Source organism: Lepeophtheirus salmonis, chromosome 8 (genome assembly GCF_016086655.4).
Source record: "Lepeophtheirus salmonis chromosome 8, UVic_Lsal_1.4, whole genome shotgun sequence".
NCBI classification, from domain to species: Eukaryota; Metazoa; Arthropoda; class Copepoda; order Siphonostomatoida; family Caligidae; genus Lepeophtheirus; species Lepeophtheirus salmonis.
Genome location: NC_052138.2, coordinates 17,520,610 through 17,543,242, shown reverse-complemented (window position 1 = coordinate 17,543,242; position 22,633 = coordinate 17,520,610). Strand labels below are relative to the sequence as shown.

General features: G+C 30.1%; 1 protein-coding gene across 2 annotated transcripts in view; it reads left to right on the top strand.

Moving 5' to 3' along the window:
- The window catches only part of LOC121123169 (monocarboxylate transporter 2), a 59,677-nt gene extending 57,838 nt beyond the window's left edge, over window positions 1-1,839 (top strand). For both annotated transcript variants that reach the window (XM_040718292.2, XM_040718293.2), the window contains exon 7: window positions 764-1,839. In XM_040718292.2, coding sequence (XP_040574226.1) covers window positions 764-1,596 — 833 coding nt within the window. In that variant the 3' untranslated portion in view covers window positions 1,597-1,839. The remainder of the gene's footprint in view (window positions 1-763) is intronic.
- Window positions 1,840-22,633: the final 20,794 nt, after the last annotated feature.

Below are 22,633 nucleotides of genomic sequence, written 5' to 3'. Positions count from 1 at the left end.
TGTACCAACGAGTAGATTGACTTCGTCTCCCAAAAGTCTTAAAGCTATCTATGTACATGGGTACTTGGCAAAGGATCTACTACGATTAAAATAAAATGAAATATGAAGCGATGTGTATAATTTATGAATACATAAGTTATCAGTATGACATCAAGCCTTATGCTTTCCTATTCCCTTCATAAATCTTTTTATGTTTAATATTAATCTAATACAACACTTATATGTTTAATCTCCATCTGAGACAGTACATACATGCATTAATATATAATAAAAACAAGTCCCAAAGGGAGACTTGTTATTCTATTACATATACCTACCTTAGTTAGGATGTCTTGTTTAGTATAAAAGTAGTTTTATAAGATAATTTATTACTGAATTATATTAGGTACCTTTATCGATGGTAATTCAAATATGAATATCAATATTATATATTGATTTATAACTTATTTGGAGTAGTACTAATATGTATTAAATGTAAGTTTTTTATTACTCATATTTCATGCCTGTAAGCATTTTTTTTTATTTGGTATTCTTATTTAGAATATTGTATATATACATAATTTATAAAAGCATTTTAAAAAATGAGTTTAAATGATAAATACATACAATGTAAATTATAACATATTGCTGTAATGATAAAACTTTTTTAGCTTCAATAAATCCATCAATTTAATTGAAAAACTTTTTGACAACAATTTAATTAAATTAATGAAAAACCTATTTAATATTTATTGAGAATTTCATATAATTTTTCTTCTTCCAGGTTACATAAATTCCTATTACGGAAAACGCTATGGGTATATCCTTAGTGCCGTCAGTGTAATGATTGGTAGTCTTGTCATGGTTGCAATCAACTTCCACCGACGCAACCTTCGTAAGAGACATCGCAAACGCTATCATCGAAGTACAAAGAAAGTGGCTCTGTCAGAGAGTGTCTCAATTGTCAAGGGCATTATTGGTGACACTTCAGAGATTAAGATCCCTTTTGATCAAGATGATGACTTCGGAAGAGGAGGGAGTAAGGCTTCAGGAGGGGCAGTTCGAATTAAGGAGAGAAAGGTATCTTTCACAGATGATCACGATGATGAAATCGAGTCTCCCATTGCCCTCCTACAAAACTCCATCACGATCAACGACATCCTCGCCCTTCAAAAGAAAAGGAATTCCTCCTCCCAACAAAAGGACCGCAGTGGACTCAATGATATTGACTTTGATGATGAAGAAGAAGGCGTGGCTGACATGGACTTGCCAGATGAGCTCTTTGACATGGAAGACTTTGAGGAATTCCTTCTTGATAACATAACATCCTGTGACAAGGTTGAGAATCATCTCGTATTATCTGAATATGAACAAAATTTGATTTTGGAGAACGGGGCCCTGAATAATAGTTCCAACTCTGAAATGTCATCCTTTGTAGCTCCTACTGTAAAAAGAAAATGGTCTCTTTTTCGGCAAAATCCAAATATTCATTTGGATAACACTCCTATTGATTCCTACTATCACAGACCCGCTACACCGCTCTCACAACACGGTGGATCTGTCCGTTATCACTCACCAAAGAGAAGTATCAGTATCATTAATGAAGCTTCGGTTTAACAAAAACCCTCTCTAGTGGGCTTTGTTTTTCTTCTTTCCATTTTTGCAGTAAAAGTTTACTTTACTTTATGTTTGTTTGTTTATTTTTGTTTATTAATGGCTGTGATTGTATCTTTTTGCAAGTTAATTTCATGTAGTATTATTTTTATTTATACTTTTTAAAATCTAGTCGAATAAACTTATTTATTATTTATATTTTTATTAGATATGTAAAATAAATGCAAAATTGTGACTTGACTATTCCTCGATATTGTTGTTTACTTGTGTACAAAAGTTCTCCTTTAAAATGTGTAATTCAAAAAACATATTTACACACCTGAATTTGCAAAGTTTGATCATAAATTATAAGTAATGAACATACATAAGTATGAATATTTTCTTGGCCAATCAAGAAAATAACTTTAGTGGGATGCGGTTTGGCAATGCTAATTGTTTTGTTTTTTAAATATTTTTTTTAACAAATATATAAATACATTTGTATCTAATTAAATTCGTATTTGCATAATGAATAATCAAAATTACAAAGATTCTAAAGAAATGTTGTCAGAATATCAATACTTTTGTACTGATTCCAGTACCAAAACTGGAAACTAAAAAATATTTGGGCATGGGCCCTGATGGTTACAGCACTGCTATTGTGTCAGCATAATAAACAAAATGTGTTTTCAATAAACCCAAGGTTTTCCTATTCAAAGATATATACCGCTTTGTTTCTTCCCTGGGTGTTTATTTTCCTCTATTCTTCTAATATCTTGTACATTTATGCTCCATCTTCATTGTCAATTTTTAATTTATAACACGCGTCCTCTATCCATATTTTTTTAGGGAATAGTCGTTCATTATTTTTTTAATTATTGACAAATTCAGGAATTAATTATTGAGTTTTCAAAGAATGTTTTTATATATGCTTTAATTATTTATCTACACATACGATGAATATGAAATTTGGAAATAATGTATCCTCTATAGTCTACAAATTGTAATATTATCTTCTTCATTTACTATTTTAAATTATTTATCACAATAGTAATTAAGAATTAATTTTGTCTGCAGTTACTTATAAAGGGTGGTTCATCTAAACGTTTTGAGCTATAAAAAAAATTAAATTGCTGCAGTCACTTTATTTCTAAACTGATTTTATTAAAATTTTCTCAAAAATAAACATTATAGCATAAATTTGACATTCAATCAATAAAATTGGCGTTAGCTAGGACCTTATATTCGCAAAGTCCCACTGCCTTTATGGCTGTCCCACTGCGTAAAGTCCAGAAGGTCCTCCTTATATCAGCTCTCAGGGATCTTGTGGTGCTGCGGGGACCTTCATTAGAAACCTGTTCAGCATTGCCTCAATAAAATAGTTTAAAGGGTATAATTTCGGCGAGTTAGGAGGTCAAGAACTTGGTGAGACGTATATCAATCAAGAAAATTGATTAGATAATGCTGGTGAGACAGGAAGCCCTGGCTTGCTGACAGATCCAAAATTGTTCTTTCATGATGCTGTACATCCAGGGAAATACTTCTTTGTGCAGAACAATAATGTTGTCTTTGATGTTGACCTTCATGCCCTGCTTGAAGATGAAGGGTGGCATTAAGTGACTCTCACTGCTAACCAAACTCCTGTTGGTACTTGGCCTTCATGATCCTATGTACCTTATAAACTATTTTGCCAACCATATGTTGTTCCCAGATTTATTCTTCTAGGTTTGACCAGACAAGATTATTCACGGGAGGCTTCTGTTTTAGCTTGATCAAGGCCTTCTTTCGGGTTATACTTCTATCCCTGTTTAGATGGGGTTCCCCTACCGAAAAATATAACTGTTAGTACCGTAGGTATTCATTGATTAAATGATGGATAGTTAAACGAGATGCTATGTCGAAACTGTAAGTGATCGCATTCATCAATTGCCTGGGATTCTTCTCAATTTTGTACTTATTTTCTCAACAAATCAAACTACTTTGGCCGTATCTGGGTTACAATACTTCCGAAAAAAGATAGTCAGTAGGTATTTACCATCCTACTCGACACGTTTTGGGAAGTTTTGAACGAATCAAGTAGTGCACCTCACCACTTGCCACCAAAAATGCGATGTCTATTTTACCATTTAAATTGAACAGAATAAACAACGCACTGGACTCACTTTCCATTATTATGCGTTTTTATTATGCCCGGTTTGTACGGAAATGGGATGAGGGCAGATAAAATTGTGAACTTTGAAAATAACTACCACTTATTATTTTATATAACAACTATGAACCCCAAATAAAGTTTTAAATGGACAAATAACCACTTGAATGTGGAGACGGCTAATTATTCAGATTTGAACTTAACTACTGGAGTTTAAAAAAAAAAATTACTTCCATTCAATAGCAATTAGTTTCTGTGTGAGTAGTAGACAATCTAAAAATATTTTGCATGGAAATTTTCTGAGGTGAGATGAGTTGTTGACCTTTTTGAATGACTAAGCAAAAAACATGCTAGAAACACAAGAGATCACTCCTTATCCTCCAAATTGAGAGTTAGTAGTTCAAAACACTCATACAATCAAGCTATTGGCGATTCAAGATATTATTATTGTATTCTAATGTAATTATATGTCAATCATATATCAGTCATATACATATGTACTTAGCTGAGGTAGGGACTTGGACTCTATAATTGTGACAATACTTGATGTCACAAGCAAAGGCTCGCAATTTGACTTGGACTCCATAACTGAGTCTTACGACTCGACTCGAAAACTATTTCATACCCAGCACATAAAATCTTATAATATGATTATGGACTTAAAATGAACTCAAACTCAATAAAAATGTTCAAAGACATGGACCTTAATTAGACTTGTGAGAAAAGACTTGAGATTCAACTTGGACTTGCAGTATAATGACTTTTCCCCACCTTTGATGATAAATAATAGATTATGTTAATTTTTAATTTGCTCACAGAGGCTTATAGAAATATATTTAACAACTACTGAGTATAAAAAAAGTTTTATTTTTGTAAATTATTCTTGGGAACCCAGTGGATAATAGCGTTGGGATTTGAAGGTAAGTGACGGATGGCTATAAATGCAAAATAAATAAATAAAAAATCTTAATCAAAAGCTTAGGATCAAACCACTCTAGCAAAAAATATAACCCAACGTTTAGGACAAAGGTAAAAAATACCTCACATCCATCAAAGTCTTCTTAATTGTCTCAATTTGCACGTTTAAAACATAAATAAGTATGGAATTAAATCTTTCTTGCATGCTTAAAAAACGAAAATAAAATACTCGAACCGCAACAATAGATAATTAAGATAGCTACAATGCTATAAATTTCAATGAAATAGTGTGTTGTTTTTTTTTGATAAACTTTAAGATCAATATATATATTGTACCTATAATTTACCTAAATTTTATATCAATCTATTATAGGCCTATGGGGTATTCAATTTCTTTCAAGCTTAATTTATTATCAATATTTATAACTTGATTTTTACGCTTGTATCTTTTAAATACATGAATTCTAATATTATTTATATTATTTGAAAGTCTAAAATTAGTAGTTGTAATAGCATAATTAGTGATACATGTTGCTTGAGGCTATTTTGAATGCCTGCAGTAATTATAAATCTTTTTTTTAGGGTAACAATTAAATATGATAAGAATCTAGGTATACAAATGTTACATTTGGAGATTCATCACCGATACTCTTGATCGAATATTTCTTTTAAATAAATGTTGTATAGCTGTTTACTAAGATTATTATATACAAGCGGTGATACCCAGCATTTAAGGAGTATTTTGGGGTAGGCTAAAATACAAATTTTGCTTTAAAAAAAAAAAAAAGAATAACTCCCCCAGAAATCGCCATTGTTTCTCCTTGTGTTTCATGAGCACCCTCACACGTAATACATATATCAATACATATGTGTTCTCTCCTCATAAATGAAAGAATAATAATAATAGTTTGAGGGGAAAAAACGCTGGCACACGCTATTTGGGTAACATGATACATATTTTAAATATGGAAAAAATGACTATTTTCTTTTTCTAATTTTTTTGTAGATACTTTATTAAAGGTTCAGGAATTTACTCATATATACTTTGTGTTAAATTAACGTACCCTGGAGCTTTAACTGCCAAAATAAGAAATTAATTATAGTTTAAGTACCATTAACTATGCTATAAAATTGTTGCCAAAAGTTGAACACTGTTTTGATCTATGGAAAAATTAATCATGTCGCACAATTAATTCTACAACCCGATTAAATTGTCAAAATTCGAATTTCGGTCTATCTCCCAGTTCTAATATCAAATAGCGATGAGTCTATATATTTGATTGCATTTCTTTAATATGTCTTTATTATATTTTTCATACAAAATGGGGACTCAAAACTTACAGTAGCATTACTTAATTACGAAAAATTTGATTTTTTATGAAATCAACAAAAGACAACTCAAAACCAATTTGAGATATGTTTAAATACTATATTTTGCTATATTTTTTATTCGAATGTAATAACAGCCTTGACATGCTGGTGAACAGATTAGCAGTAGAATAGACATATAAGTAATATATAAGTATAGTATTAGACATATCCATGGCGTACCATGTTCTCATAACGGTAGTTCTGAGCGAATACAAATTTTGATGAGGGTGCTGTAGAGATTCGGGTCTAAGACACTCTAAACTACAAATCCAATGAGATTAAGGTCAGAACTAAAGGTATCTGCAGTCTTCTCTTTCCTGATACCAGCACGGAGGAAATCGTAAACACTTTGATGTTGTTGCTATGACAATTTTGCAATTAGAATTTATGAAAATGAGCAAAATCAATTTTAGTCATCTTTTCTAGTGACTCTTGGTAGTATCTCGGTGAAAAACAAAAATTAAAATCAGCCGCTAATCTTCCCATCATATCAAAGTCTCCAAATCTAAAGACATGTGTCCTCTTTCTATGGAATCATTCAGTCAGTTTGAGAAGAATAATTACTTATACAATTGTGTTTGAATTAATTGAAATTGTTTTTTCAGGAAATTAAAAAAAAACGTAGAGTGCTTAAAATATGCTTTAGCATCCAAAAAGTAGGGCTAAAATTGAATTTGATTTTATTATCCCCACTTCCTAAATAACTTGTTTATTTTTGATTCACTGCTGCAAGTTTTGAGTCCTCACTATGTAGAAAAAGATTTAAAATAATCATACTAACTATTTTAACAGAATAGAAGTAGAAGATACGAAACCATATCTTCATTCGTACCAAAAAAAAAAAGGATTTAGCTTCCATCTGACCATGTATTTATATTGTATATATGTTCATCAATATCAATGCCAGTCAGATTTCTCTCATAAAATACAACGAGCCTTCACTAATAAATTTATATATCTTTATTAAGGAAGCAGAGAAAAAGATCTACTAATCTATCCATTTAATGTATATTTAATACAAGTGTAATTATGGGTTCTTATTCTGTTTTTGGTTATCCTCTACTTATTAAATTGTTGAAATTAGTAGGGTATCTTATCTTGATGAGTCAGTATAACATAGCTATATATATGTACAATGTGCGTACATACTTATGTATATGGAAAAACAGATTATTCTTCATATAATATATTAGAGTCATATTGACATTTTAAGTATAGGAAGGCCACTCAGAGGGGAATTTAATACCATTCTGTTTTTAAAGTTATCTCATGCCATGAAAACATGATTTTATGTAGATGTTTGGACATACAGATACTCCACATTTTTTTGTTTTTTGAATGACTTTATATTCTATTATATACCTACATAGGTACACTAGAGTGTTTTTAAAATAAACCATTTATTACTTGACTATATTTAAACAAATAAGGTACCATATGTAATACATAACCTCCCCGATTTGAGCAGATTCACATTTACTTTGTCTCAAACTCTTCATGGATGCAATTAAAAATATATATGCTACAAACAATGTGCAAAATGCCTGGGCAATCTATAAAATTTTCAATAGAGTGATCGTTTTAAGTTCATTTACATTGTCAGGTAAAATTGTTCCATCTGGAGCCTTAAATGCCACGCTTCAGAACCTTCCAGTGTTGCCACGGGGAAAATAAAGATGATTGGGCATATCTAAAGTACTATCATTGACAATCTGCTTAAGACGGTCAGGTACTGCAGAGAGGAGCTAATCACAAGCAAGAAGAATAAGCCAACTGGATGATACAACTCTCCTCAAAGTAGTTTAAGGAGACTAAGGTAGGACATTGCGTCATGGTCTGAGTTCCTTTATTGACCGTGGAAAAAAGGTCCCCACTACGTCTTGGCTGTTTTGTTCCATGTAGGAGAGAACATATACCTATTATAGATTAGGGACAAAAAATGATCTCCTAAAATAGCTCAATGTAAGAAAGAAGTCTGAGCCTTGCAAGGAGTCATTCCTCAGTGTTAATGAAGTTCCCAGAGAAAAGGAAGTTACATTGCGACTGACCGCATCAATTCTGTCTGATGGAAATTAACAAGGCTTTAAGAGGTGCAATTGCACAGATTCTAAACAAATAAGTTCAGTTGCAAAAAAAAAAAAAGGAGAACTATGAGATAGCAAATGTAATAATAGCACAACATGCAGCAAAAGTTGTGTATTGTGTGAATGTGTACATATTTAATATATATTAAGTAAAAATATTTAGGTAATATTAGCTATTTTAGGTATGTTCAAAAAGATGATTTTTTGAAATTATTACATTTGATGTTGAAAAGTATATTTTAATAAGTTTTTTTGTTTATTTCTATTTTAAAGAAATTAATAAAATTTATATGAAGTATACAACCTTGTATTTTGAATAGTATTAAATTGGATCGACAATTTCAAATCAAATTTTTATTAGACCTTTACTTGCTGCTGTTTTTTTTTTCCATGTTCATTGAAATTTGCTCAGCTTACTGTATACGTTTTAGTATTAAAAAAATACTTGAACCCTCCCGTTGCAGAGGAGAAGCATAACGCTCATATGCCACATCCCAAGTTACACATACCTTTACAGAGCCCAGGAAGTATAATACCAAAAAAAGTTCAATCCCTTGAGTTGTGTGAATAATGAAGGTTCTTGATGCTCAATGAAGTGGTGGAGGGCTAATGATCCACTTCTGGAACCTACATTTATTTTGCAAAGCCCGTGGGTGGGGTATCAAAAGGAATCCTTGATGGTCAGGTGGCAGTAGGTAATCAACCAGCTTTTGTACAAGTGGTTCAATTGTGCAGCAAGTGAAACGGGGCGAATCATAGGATATTAGAAGGGGTCTTTGATACTCAGGATAGGGCGGTATTATGTTTTAACGATATTTTTAAATATAATTAATAACCTTCATTTGGTTTCTATGTAACTTAATTTAGTCCCAATATGACCCAAAAATAAAATTTCTCAGTTTCTAATTCTTTCTATTGTACAATGATTTTTTTTCTATTTTAAATGCAGTTTGGAGCACATCCAAAGGATTAATAAGAAGATTATTTTGATAGACATATACGATAAATCAACAAAGAATAGACATGTAATTCAAACTCAATTTATCAAAAAAATCATTGTAGCTTTTATGTTGACGAAGCACATATGTTTTTTGATATAAAAAGAAATAAACTATTACAAATTCGAAGTTATAATTTTTCAAAGTTGTTTGACTTAAAAAATTTAACCTTTGAAAAAATCACATGAAAAATTCATCTGAAAATTATTACAAAATAATTAAATAATAATTAATAATCATTTGTATTATTTATAATTTGAAATGAACATACGTAAAATAATTATTTCTCAAAAAAAAAAAAAACATTAATGTATCACGTTTTAGTTTTCATTTCAAATAAAAAAAATAATAATCACGTGGGTAGTTTATTGCATACGATTAAAATTATTTCTTCTTTGAAAGAATTATGACTTTAAAGTAATAAATATATTATAAAGAGAGTAATTTCGAGGGTATCAAGATATAAATGAGTCATTTTTGTAAAATAGTAGTAGTATTTAAACTTGGTGCAAGACCGAATTATTTTTTCGGTTCGGTCTTAAGTAATTTCCTCCATACCAATTTGAACCAGTATTTTGGTTGAGACAGCAATTTCAAACCGTAGACCAAAATTTAATCTTCATTAAATCATGGACTTATTTTTGGGTTACAAATACAAAAAAAGGAACCCTAAATTTCAATAGCATTTAATAACGATTTTATATCATATATGTATTTATATATGTTACAAGGTTTTATTACGGAATTAAAGGATATATGAAACAAAAATAAGCCTATATTGTTTTTATGAAATGTCTCTAAGTGGAAAAATGTCGAAGCAACAACAAAAAAGGTGACACGATCTCCCCCACCCCGATTTCAGTACCAAGAAGGCTGCAAAAATCGTTGGCATACCCTTTGGAGCTACCTACTTCATCAAGAAGTACATTAAAGCCACATACATCCAAGACGAGCCAAAAATTATCTTGTTTATGAGTTGATAACTTGTATAAATGTTATAGTAGGTAATTAATTTTTCCCAAAAAGGAGTGTGGACTACATTTCTTTTCCTGGGCGGATTATTTGTCAATTTTGAACAATAATGCTCACTTCTGGGCCGGCTTCATGTAACACAACTCCAGGCCTGACCTCTACCCCAAACCTTACAAGTAGGAGTGTTCTGAACCAAAAAAGTCTACTGCCCCTCTCATCCAAATTAATATTCGCTTTGAGCTGCCATTATGACCGTCTGGTATGCCGTGGACACAGCCTTAATTGTCAATGTAGAAGCTGTTATTGCTTCCTGCAGTTTGAGGTCTCGGACAGAGAGGAACGAGCCAACTCTACTGGGATGACGTCGCAGGTCATCGTGGTTGCAAGCATACAGTGTGGGCTAGACCCTTGAAGAATAAAATACTATATTACAAGCTAATGGGCCAGCACACTTCCACTGTGGTAAGGAGATCAATATTGCCAGAGTCAGGGAAACGAGGAGGGGAGGCTGTCAGCTGTCGGACCCTTGAAGAATAAAAGACTATATTACACTTGCAATGGATGTCATACCGAATAAAAAATGTAGCTAAATATAGTATTTAAACATAGAACGGTCTCAGATCGATCTAAGATTTTCAGACCACACTCCAACACTAGTATAAGAGTATATGTACATAGTAGTTGAAAAACAGAAAGTGTGAGTAATTGATCAGTTTGGAATGCTTTAAATGCTAAAATATTTAAATTACTATGTATGTACAAAAAGAAATAGTTTTAAGTGTATTTATGTTGACTGGATTTTCAATATGTATGCGACAATTTTTTTTTTTTTTTTTTTTTTTTTTTTTTTTTTGCAATTCATTAGTAGTTATGTTATTTGGAAGAAATGCCCTTTATATGACTACAACAGAAAATATAAGATTATGAATTCAGGTTGCATATTTTCAAGAGCCATTTAAACCTACAGAGCATGTAATAAAAAAAAAATTGCTTACTTTAAAGAAAGTCGACATATTATATATATTTTTGTTTCCATTCAAGTATGCTGTTTATGAAAAATCTCATGGAAAATGATAATCAGATTAGAGTTTAGATATTATATATAGATTTACTTAGATTAAATTTACAATATTCTAAAATATTAGCATATTTTGATCATAGAAGCATGGACCGTATGTAAATATTGCGTTATTGAATGAGAAATATAATCTATTTGGCTAACATACAGGGTTGATTTTATCTAGTGGTACACATTTTATTTTTTATTATTTTTCAAAAGTAATTTTAAACGAGAGGTTTTATGACGAAATTTATTTTACAAAATGATTTGAAAATAGTGCTCGGCACAACTTTGATTAAATAATTGCCTCAATACGGGGCCTATATTCCTTGACAATGTAGTCAGACTTGAGCTTGCTCCACTCCTTCTTAATGGAAGCCTTTAGAGACAGAGAAATCCCTTGAGGAGTAGCACATATCTTCTCCTCCAAACTCACCTAGATAAAGTATACCAAGCAGTTTGTATCTGGAAAGGAGGGTGGCCACATGTTGAGGTCCCAAAAGTCTGGGAAATTTGTCTCTCAGCGAGATGACACAGAGCTCCATCTTGAGGGAAAACGAAGTCGTGATTGAAATTTTATCTGGCGTAAGGTAGCACTTTCTTATCCAAAAGTTTGATATAAGCATCATCTGCATTGAGCCGCTCCTTCCTCTCCATAAAAATGGGATGGAAAACTTCACCAAATGCTGGCCACAACATCCAATACCATGGTGGCGGGGAATAAGTCCTTGGGACGATAAAAAGTGGTACGGCTGCATCTGAGCTACTTGGATATGTCCATAAGGGATATGTTGCGTGACAGAAGTTTCAAAATTTCACTCATTTCTTACTCAATTTTACTCTTTCTCCTTTGTTTTGTTGTTAGTTAAATGGAAACTTTACATAAGGAATATTGACTCACTAAATCCTTATTTCACTGAGTTTTATGTGAACCACTAAATAAAATCAACCCTGTATGTATATGGGTATAGTCTGGATTTGATCATTCAACATTTGTTTTTCATACAATTTCTCCTTTATATTAAATAATCGCTTTTTATCTTATAAAAGAATATCCATTCTTAGCCATGGCAGTCCAATAAAAACCTGTATATCTACGAAGCCAATTACCCAGACTGTTTGATGGTATGCAACAAATTTACTTGGTATGAATATTTGTTGTACCGAATAATGCATTTGATCAAGTCACATCAATGATCCCCATTATAATTGATAAATGTTAGAAAAATTATAAAGAGAAAAAAATGGTATCAAAATGATTATTTGATTATATTATTACAGAATAGAATTTTTGCTGTTTTGTGAAGTTAAGCAAATCCAAAATGATCATGGACAACGAGATGTGTTTAATAAGTCTTGCAACATGACTAAATCAAAATTCAATTCTCATTTGATAGTCAAATTTATTCTTAAAATGGTTGGTATTGTCATTAAATGTTGTGGAAATGTTTATTAAAGGGGGTGAGGAGGAGGTAATACATAAACAGTATTATATGATTACCAGAATGACATAGACAGCACATAGGTACATTTTTTTAAATAAGTTTCTGTATGGCTTCATATAGGCTATACCTCCTACATTGAAAAATTTGACAAATCTATGCCAAGGTCATAATTTGTGAATTGCTCTGGATGAGCCTTTTACAAATTGAAGATTTGAATGTATCATGACAAGATCAAAAAACTTCCACAAAGCCTTGGCAAATATTAACCAATTCGTCGGTCTGAAATTACTCCACGGAGTAATTTATTATATATATTTTTTTATGTTTATACAAAAATGGTCATCTTAGACATTAATACTTATTACCGCATAATTTTTCGTATTGTATTTTATATTTTTACTATTTTATCTTTGCTTGCATAAAGAATTTAATTTACTAAATAATTGTAATTTATAATATTAAAAATCTGTTAAAAAAGCTAAAAAAAAATATACATAGCTTCTTCACATGTGTAGGAGAATTAGCTAGTGTGTAATATGGTAGAATGAAGCCATTTAATTTCACATGTCAAAAGAAACTAACTGTAGAATGAATAGTAAATTGAATATTAAGGTGTCTTAGTATTGCCCATATTATCCCTTTACATAAAAAAGTGCTTTGACATAACGTCAAACAAACAAAACACATAACTATTTTATTAAATTTGGAAATATGGAGTCATTGGTTTATATCAACGTCTTCCAAAGGGGACGATAGCACCCCTTGGGAGTGTTGCTATGATATCAAGGCCACAATATAAATAGTGGGCTATAAGGAGGGGGGTAATGCGAAAAAGAGGCAATTACATATTCGTACACAAGACAAATAAAATTAATATACAAAATATTAAAAATGTGATTACAGGGTAGCAGGATTAAATATATTAAATAATATCCAGTTAATACGCTGGAAGTAAATTATATCCAGATTGTATTAATGTTTATATTTTGTCATATACTAAGTTATGGAATTCTTCAATCACGTATGCAGCTTATCTTGTTATTCCTTCCCCCCTTTAAGGATTAGATGAAAAAAGATGTCAAATCTTTCGACATCCTTTCACCACCCAATCAATCATCCAAAAACTAAAAGCAAAAATCTACATATTAAAACTTCAAGTGAAGGCATAAAGTAATTATAGAAACTGTCTTAAGATATATTTTTTGCGTCAAATAAATTTATTTCTTTAACTACTTAAACCATAAGACCTTAAGAGTCATGAAATATCCATCTCCTTACTGCAGAAACATTTTAAACTTACATAACTTACTCATTTGAAAATTCCTGAAGGGAAGTTTCCACTCATTTGCAACCGTCATTGTTGTAGTCTTATCGTTATATACTTTTCCAGAATAAAGCATTGAAATCTATCAGAAAAAAGGAGCATAGGATGTATAGTATGGAATATTTAAAATTTAGATTGAATCAATATCCTTTTTGTACCTTTATATAAAATGCTTTTCAAGACAGAATAAAGCAATGCACTCTGAAAAAAAGTAGACAAAAATATAGCATATTTTCAATCGTTTCGATCAAAGTTCGATCAAAAAACAATTAGAAATATGATTTTGTACACTTCACAAAAATCCGGTTTGTGTACTTCATACAACATATTTTTGCTGATCACTATATCTGGTAAGCCTCACACAATTAGGGATGAGATTATTTTACATACAGTAAGCCTAAGATAGGTTCTGCTAATTTTTACATATAATTAATAACTCATTTTAAAGAAGAATAGCTGAAAATATAGAAAATAAATTGTTCAATGTTCTTGGTGCAACATAATTTAGCTTATAGTAAGACAAGTACCCTTTAGTAGGAAATTCAATTTTGCTTATGTTTATTTTGTCAAGGATGAAAAGTTGGTTCAAGAACTGTTTTTTGCAAGACTACTTAACATAACCACTAAAAGAGTCAATGTTTTATATCGTTTGATAATTTTTCAAAGAGAAAAACATAACATTTGCTAACATTATTGCGTGTACAACAGATGATATGTCGTGATAGTGGCTTCTTCAGTTTCTTGAAGAAAGCCGTATCAGGTGCACTTACAGTGCACAGTCCTAAAACAGCATCATATAAAAAAAACTATTGTGGGTGGCTTCCCGAATCAAATAACACAGTTACTACATCAGTAAATAAGATCAAGGCACATTCCCTCATTTCCAGACTGTTTTGAACTTTGCATTAATAATGGTGAAAAGTTTGAACGTTAAATGCTTCAAACAAAAGTTAGATTGATATTAAAGGGAAACTGCCGCATAAAGTGTTTATTCTTTCTTTCATACAGTTGTTGATTTTTTCTAAGACTGGGCATATAATGATCTAAAAAGAACATAGATGCCATTGTTTAACTGTGAGATATATTTACAAAATTCAATTGAACAACTTGCAGTTGCAAGAGAATGAAGTTTACAAGTTTCCAAGCCTCTGTGAATAGATAAATAGCAAATTAGATGATGATCTTCAAACGTATATTTCTCACCTGGAAGAATTCCAAAGATACATTTGTGAAAGATATCAGGATCTTTTATGGCTAAAAGTATCAAACTGGGTTATCAATCAGTTAGGTGAAAGGAATCAAGGGAGGTATTGACAGAAGTAATTTGAATCAAGTATAACATTTAGCTAACATTTTCCAAAGTTCAAGATATCGTTTTAAAATTTTTGGTTGAACATAATTATCTAATATTATGTACAAAGTTGAAAAGTATATTTTATTGTTTTTCTAACATTCAATTTGGAAGAACGGGTCTTCAGTGTAGTTGCCTTGCTTCTATCTCAAAATTACCAAACATGGGGATTTACGTCTTCTTATTAATGAGTTTCGACCCGATGTATGTAACATTTTTGAACCCGTTTATATATTAAAATTCATTTGATAGACATAATACAGGATCTTAAGCATGTGTATATACGAATATTTAACTAAGGTGGGTCTTCATAATAGAACTAAAGAAATTGACAAGTCATTGACGTATTAATAAATATGTTAATCATGTTGAAACTATATTGATAGGGACTCATTTCGACATGGTTTAAAGAAAATATAGTTACAATGTACATGCATATGGTACATATAATATTGAAGTATGAATATAATCGAGTATAAAAGATAATAAATGTGAACAAAGAGGCCTAAAGCTAAATATTTTTTTATGAATAAATGAGGTACGCACGCACATTAGAATGAGGCTGATGCAGCTTCATCTTTATTTTGGTAAAGGATATGGACGTAATGAACAAAATCTCTTCTATTTTAATGAATTCTTTCTTAATAAAACAAAATTGCACTCTTGGGCATATATTAGTGATAGGACGATTAATTGGAATCGGAAAATCGGGTGTTTCCTGTTAAATAATATTTCGCATAAGACTTAACCTGATCGACAAAATCACTTGCATTAGATTCATGATATAAATGATCTAAAAATGTCTTCTTATTTAAAATTTACAGTACAAACTCCAAAGATTTTCTAAATCCTAAGTTGAAATTTATTTCTGCAATTGTGATGGATAAAATCATGACATAGTTAAATTATACTTATATATTAATACATCAAATAATCAAGTTAAAGTAAGGGTCATAATTAGTGAAAGAAAAAAACAGTGTAAAAATAATAATTATAGTTATCTCGTAAAGAAATTTCAGCGATGTCCAAGAAGAAAAATGACGAAAGTGATTGAGTGAGACGGATTTTCACACAACGACAAGGTAGTCCTGAAATTAATACACTTTCATGATTTTTGATGGATGCAAAAAAGAGCGATAATATATATTATTACGTGATTTCTACAAATTATTGAGAAGCGATTCACTCCACCACTGTGTTCATCCCTCAGTCCACCGATCGACTTTGAGTCTTCCTCCGAATACTCATCCACATAATAAGACCTTCCATATACTTCCAAGATTATCCATAGGGATCATTTTCCGAATATCTCGGATTATCACTTTTAAACTAAATTTTTATCTTAAATGTATACCCAGTTAAAAATTATGAGGCTTATTGTACAATCTAAAAAAATATTTTTTTGTTGTTTGTTACTTTTTCAAAACGGTAAATATTATTATATTTCAATAAGATTCCACAAATGTTTTCATTAGGTCCATACACAATGGGTTAAGCTTGTTTGGACAAAGTTGGGACCTCACCCTAATGTATATAGGCGTAGATATCTATACGTATCATTATTGATTGTGTACGTTAGGTTTTTTCATTTCACATGAAATTTTTGGAAAATATTGGGATATTATTAGTAAATAATGAATTCATTGAAGTTTAAGCATTTATTCTTTTTCTTGACGAAGAACTTATACTTTTTTTTTTATATGAGTTGTTTTGCTATTTTTTTTTTTTTTTTTGTTCAGTATATTAAGTTTTAAAAATATTAACCTAATTATTTGTGAATATAGTACGTTTTTTATTTATTAGTTAGTGATAATTTGATTTTTTTGGTATTCATGTCCTTGGAAGGAAATTAATTTTAACTATAATCTTAAATGATGTTTTTTTTACACAGACAAATTTCCTTTTATGTGATAATTTTTATTGGATCTTTATTTATAAAAAAAGACCTTGTTATTGAGAAAAAAAAGGCAGACTTCTTGGGAAAATCAATATTGATAAATCCCAGTAAAACTGGATTCCGATATAAAAACTGTAATGTACATAATAAAATAAGCATAAATAAATTATTTTTAAAAGAAGCAAAATATCAAATAAAATAATGTTTCACATTGTGATGCTCTCTAAACTTACATAATCCCAAATGGTATATTAACATATTATGTTGTGACGTTATCAAATACATAGTTGTATATATATACCTACTTTTTGAGGTTACATGTCGTAATAACCTTTATGACCTTATATAAAAAATACTGTATTTTAAAAGAGTAAACATGTCATTAAGGGTAAATGAAGCCGTCAATTCAATGTCTTTGTGTTGTATTGTTCAATGATACTTTTTTTTTAACAAACTAAAACACTTTATTAAATAGAACATATTATATGTAGAGGAGACATGGAACAGTAGCAACAGATCCTTTTTCTCGAACATCAAAAAAAACATTAGCTGCAATATTTACATTACAATCGTATAATATAATGAAAATATTAGGGGGGGTCAAAAATCAATAATTTTTAACATTGAGAGTTTTTATTAATTTTGTAATTCTTTTGTTATCAGTTGATATGATTTTATTACTCATTGAGAAGAAATTCGAGTTTTTTGTTAAGCTCATTGAAAATGTTTTAGTGGAAATAAATCTTAAACACTTATTATCAATATTTTAGTACAAAAATGTGTTTTTCTTCCTTTTTGTATTTTCCCCTCTCTCTCTCCTTCACAGATGACAAAATGAAAACAAAAAACATGGATAATTGATCACTCATTAGTCAGAGCATGGGGTTTGAGGTAGATGGTTTTTTGTGTCCTAAAAGGTTGATAATTACTGTTTGATTACTTAGTATAGACTGGGGATCCAAAACATGAAGAAGCATTCAATAATGATTTTATCTCCGTTATTTTTAATTACAAGATTTTAATACGCAACAAAACGACATCTAAAACAAACATAAACAAGTTTTGTTTTTACCTTATGTCTCTAAGTAAAAATATGTTGGAGCAACAGAAATTAAAAAAAGCAAAATGTTTGCCATCTTCTCCGCACCAACGTTGACGGTGAGAAGGCTGCAAAGACCGTTCAAATGTTCATCCTGACACCCTAAAATATCAAAAAGTACCTTTACAGGTCCATACAGCCAGGAAGTAACAAAATTTCTGCAGCAACAATACGGGTGAGTTCTGGCCTGCCTCAATTTGAACTTCCTTCAGTCCATATTTGGATTCGCCCCGAGTTGCCATTATGACAGATTGGTACGCCATGGACACGGTCTTCATCGTCAATAGCTAATATTATGTTTGTCAGCGTGTCGAGGCTGTCGTTGCTTTTGAAGGAGGACATATTCAATATAAAATATAGATAAATATCACATTCAAACGTGCCACAAATTGGTTTTGAATTGCTGTTTCTTGATTCCATAAAAATCACGTTTTTATAATTAAGTCATGCTACTGTGAGTTTTGGGACCCCACCCTGTACAAATTTCATTTATTAAAAATTCCATAAAAATATATATATTTACCGTAATTATCAGTGGTCTTCAAACTTTTACATTGTGTACCACCTGCTCAAATATCAAGATCACGCTTATTAATAACGTTGCCTCACGTGCCATTATCAGGAACTTGCGTACCTCAATTTGAGTTCTCCTATGGTATTTTCGGGGTATAACTCTGTGGATCAACTTTTGGAGCATGTAAACGGTTAAAATATATCATGCCTAATACACGACTACATTGTTTATCATTTTTAAAATTTAACACTCAATCCTTTTATCTCTATAATTGCTTACTCTTTTTTCTCAATTTTTATAATTAATAGTAATTAAAATTTTTTTAAATAATTTTCTTAGAAAATTAACAAATTCCTTTTTTTCATAGTGATTTGTATATATATATATTTTTTTTTTTCAAAGTCTACATATATATATATATAAGACTAGTACTTTTTAATTACTATTATTAAAAAATAACTTTTGAGCTAATTTACCCCTTTTTATGATGCTCTTTCATCCACAATAGAACTATTAAATATACCTCCCAGTTTAAGTATTCTTCGAGAAGGTCCTTGAAAGTTTTACTCGGAAAAATGGAATCCTATGTCCCGTTTTCACTACAGTGTCCACGCATTCTATGGTAGTTAAATAATATTACATAATAATTTGTTTTGTACTCAATTTTAAAACTTTTTAAGAGTATATTAAAAGCCTCTAGATGTATCCTTTAAATGTATGATTTTTCTTTGTCCTCAAAATATTTTATTAACTCTATTTAAGCGGTAAAAAGTTTTAAATTTAAAAAAAAAAAAATCAACACTGATGATTTAAAAAAAAGAAGTTTGTCCAACATATGGTACAAGGACTATACAACTTTGTTAGAATATGTGCTACAAATTATGATAATAATATTGAATATTCAATTAGTGTTGAACTTTTCCTACGTCATATTGCATTCAAATTACTTTATGAAAGTATATCATATAGGATCAAAATTCTTTGGATAGAAAAAAAATGTACTTCTGCATTTTAATATTTTACGTCAAAATTAAGCCTACATAATTCTAACACTATGTCAATTATTCTTCTCGATTTATATATTGATGTAACTAACTGCTCGGTATTGATCCATCATCAACCGGTTTCCCCAAAAAATAAGGCGGAATGCAATTATATATGTAGATTTATAAATCTTCTTTTGATATAATTATTGATTTAAAATATTAAAAAAAAACTCAAGAATTCGTAACATTCAATAAGATTATTTATCATAGACACAATAACATGTAAGGAACAAAATTGTTCATTCAGATCTAATGAAAGTATATATATTTTTTTATTTGAATGTTAAACTTCCTTTAACACTGTGTAAGACATCTGGGATATTATGCAGTCTGAAATTTTTTAAATACATCTTATTTCTTTAAATCTACATTTAATGGGCAATACTTTTCAGAATGCTCAAGAAAAAAAAAAATTATATGTAAGTTTATAATTTATCTTATAGTATTTAATCGAATATTTAGCAATTTTTATTCGAAGTTTTTTTTTAATATAATTAAACCGTTTTGCCTAACAGTCGGTCCCCTGTTTTTATTTTGATTATTTCAACTCTTTTATTTTTTTTTAATTTGAGGAATGAGACACACAATTGTAGCTAAATAATTAAAATATGGTCTCTATTGCACAAAACCTCATAAAAACTGATGGATATTAATTTAATTCGCAAAATTTACATAAAGTTATGAATATTTAACAGATTTTTTTCAATAAATATAATATCATTTTATACTTTAAGAATAAGAAATCATATTTTGATGAAGCACAAAACTTATGTTGTTAAGATTTTTAAAATAAGAAGTTATTTTTCCTTGATATCTTATTTAAAATAAGCATTTTGAGCATTTAAATTCATATTTACAACTGCAAAATGGATGGAATTAAAAAATGACACAAAAGTAAAATAACTATTTTAATTAGTCAACTTTTTATCATCCAAATCAATGGGTTTTATTTTTTATGCAGTTCACTAACTGTGTCATAAAAATGATATTCATTAAAAGAAGGTTAAGGTAAAAAGGGTTCGTTCGGAGTTTATTTTCAGGTATTTATAATTTTCCCTAAATTGGTCAGATAGAGTTGCACTGATTCAGTACAAGTTAACATTATGGTATTACAATTACTCTATCTATTAGATAATTACATCTAGTAGAAAAATGTTCATTTTATACTTTAATAATCAGGCTAATTATTGCAACATTGCATTAAAGACATTTGTAGAATCACAATTAAATAGGGGGCCCGGTAAAGTTGTAATATTTTTGTTTTTTGGCTCAATTATTCTATTCAGATCTGGTTTTACTTAAACTCCCCAAATTTTGATACAACATATTTACATGTATCTAATATTGTTTGTATATATTTAAAGCTTATAATAGTCAATAGGTAATGCGACTACTCAAACGCTATAACTGTTAACGTAACCAGCGATCAATTTAATAAATTGATTCATAAAATACCTTCAGAGGCCTCTTTTAGATAATAAACATGCTTGATGGAAAGTGTAATTGTATAGAATTATATAGAAAAATAAACGAGTGATGAAAATAGCAGCACTGGCTGCAACTGTACCCTTTGTAGTGAGCAGATATATCCTCACTGAGTGATTACATTTACTCCATCTCACCTAGAAATGGTCATATAAGTATATCTCTTTTTCTAAGGGTGACCGATAATCAAATCTACGTACATTTAGCTCAAGATAATATTTTTTTCTGAGTTATATCGTTCCTCTGAAATACAATTTTCATTCAATATCTCAAGGAAAAATTGATAACCATTATTGATTTTTTTCCACAATCATTTGAAACATGTAATACAATAGTGATGCCTATTTTATGGACGTAGCTTTATAGCACACTTGCAAGCGACCCACATTGCAACTGTCACCCCTACATATGCATAGTGACTCCATAAAAATAGAATAAAAATTAATCAATTAAATATCTACAATTTCTACGAAACTAACAAATGGTTCACAAGGGATTTTATGATAATGAATTTGATATAAATAAAATAAAACGATTTAGAATGTTAATGCAATAATAATTATTCATTTAATTTTTATAAATAACTTTCACACAGGCTTTCACGCCAAAACGGCAGCAAAAGTTAAGCACATGCTTAGAATTTCTAATTGTTCTTGCAGAAAGAAAAATAAAGAAAAATAGTTTGTTATTGATATTGAAGTAAGATTCAAGTCAATTTTCGACGCTTTTTTTTGAGGAAAATATATTTGATTCTTTCACTGGAGAGCGGCAAGTACTTGAATGATGAAATGTGCACAAAAATTTAAAAAGAAGATGTGGAATATCTATTTCATAATGAATTATGTACTTCGTTTTTCCTTTCAATTTTAAAAACAAACCTTACAGGAGATGGAAGCAAATATTACATTGGTCTAAACCTGTGATAGAAAAATTGAAATAACCTTAGTTTGCTAATATCATCAAAGGTATAGGTGACTAACCTTGAAATAATGTCATAAATAATATATATATATTTACTATTAGGGATGTTTTGTGGTGTGAAAAACTAAAAAACTTAAGGAATATTACCAAAAAATATCGGAACGCTAAAAAAATGTTCAGCCATTTTGAATTTATTTTACATCACTCACTTTCAGAGACACGAAAAGTAGTTATTTGACAGAACAATGTGTGGTCTTTCAAAGGGTTGCAAATAAAAGGGGAATCAAAAATCGTAAGGTCAAGATGATCATTGAATCATTGCAGAACCCATATTTAAACTTTGCCGAAAGATGGTTTATTTATAAAGTTCCGCTAGAAGTTTCCATTGTATTTTTGAACAAAAAAATGCGCAGTATCTGTAAAACTT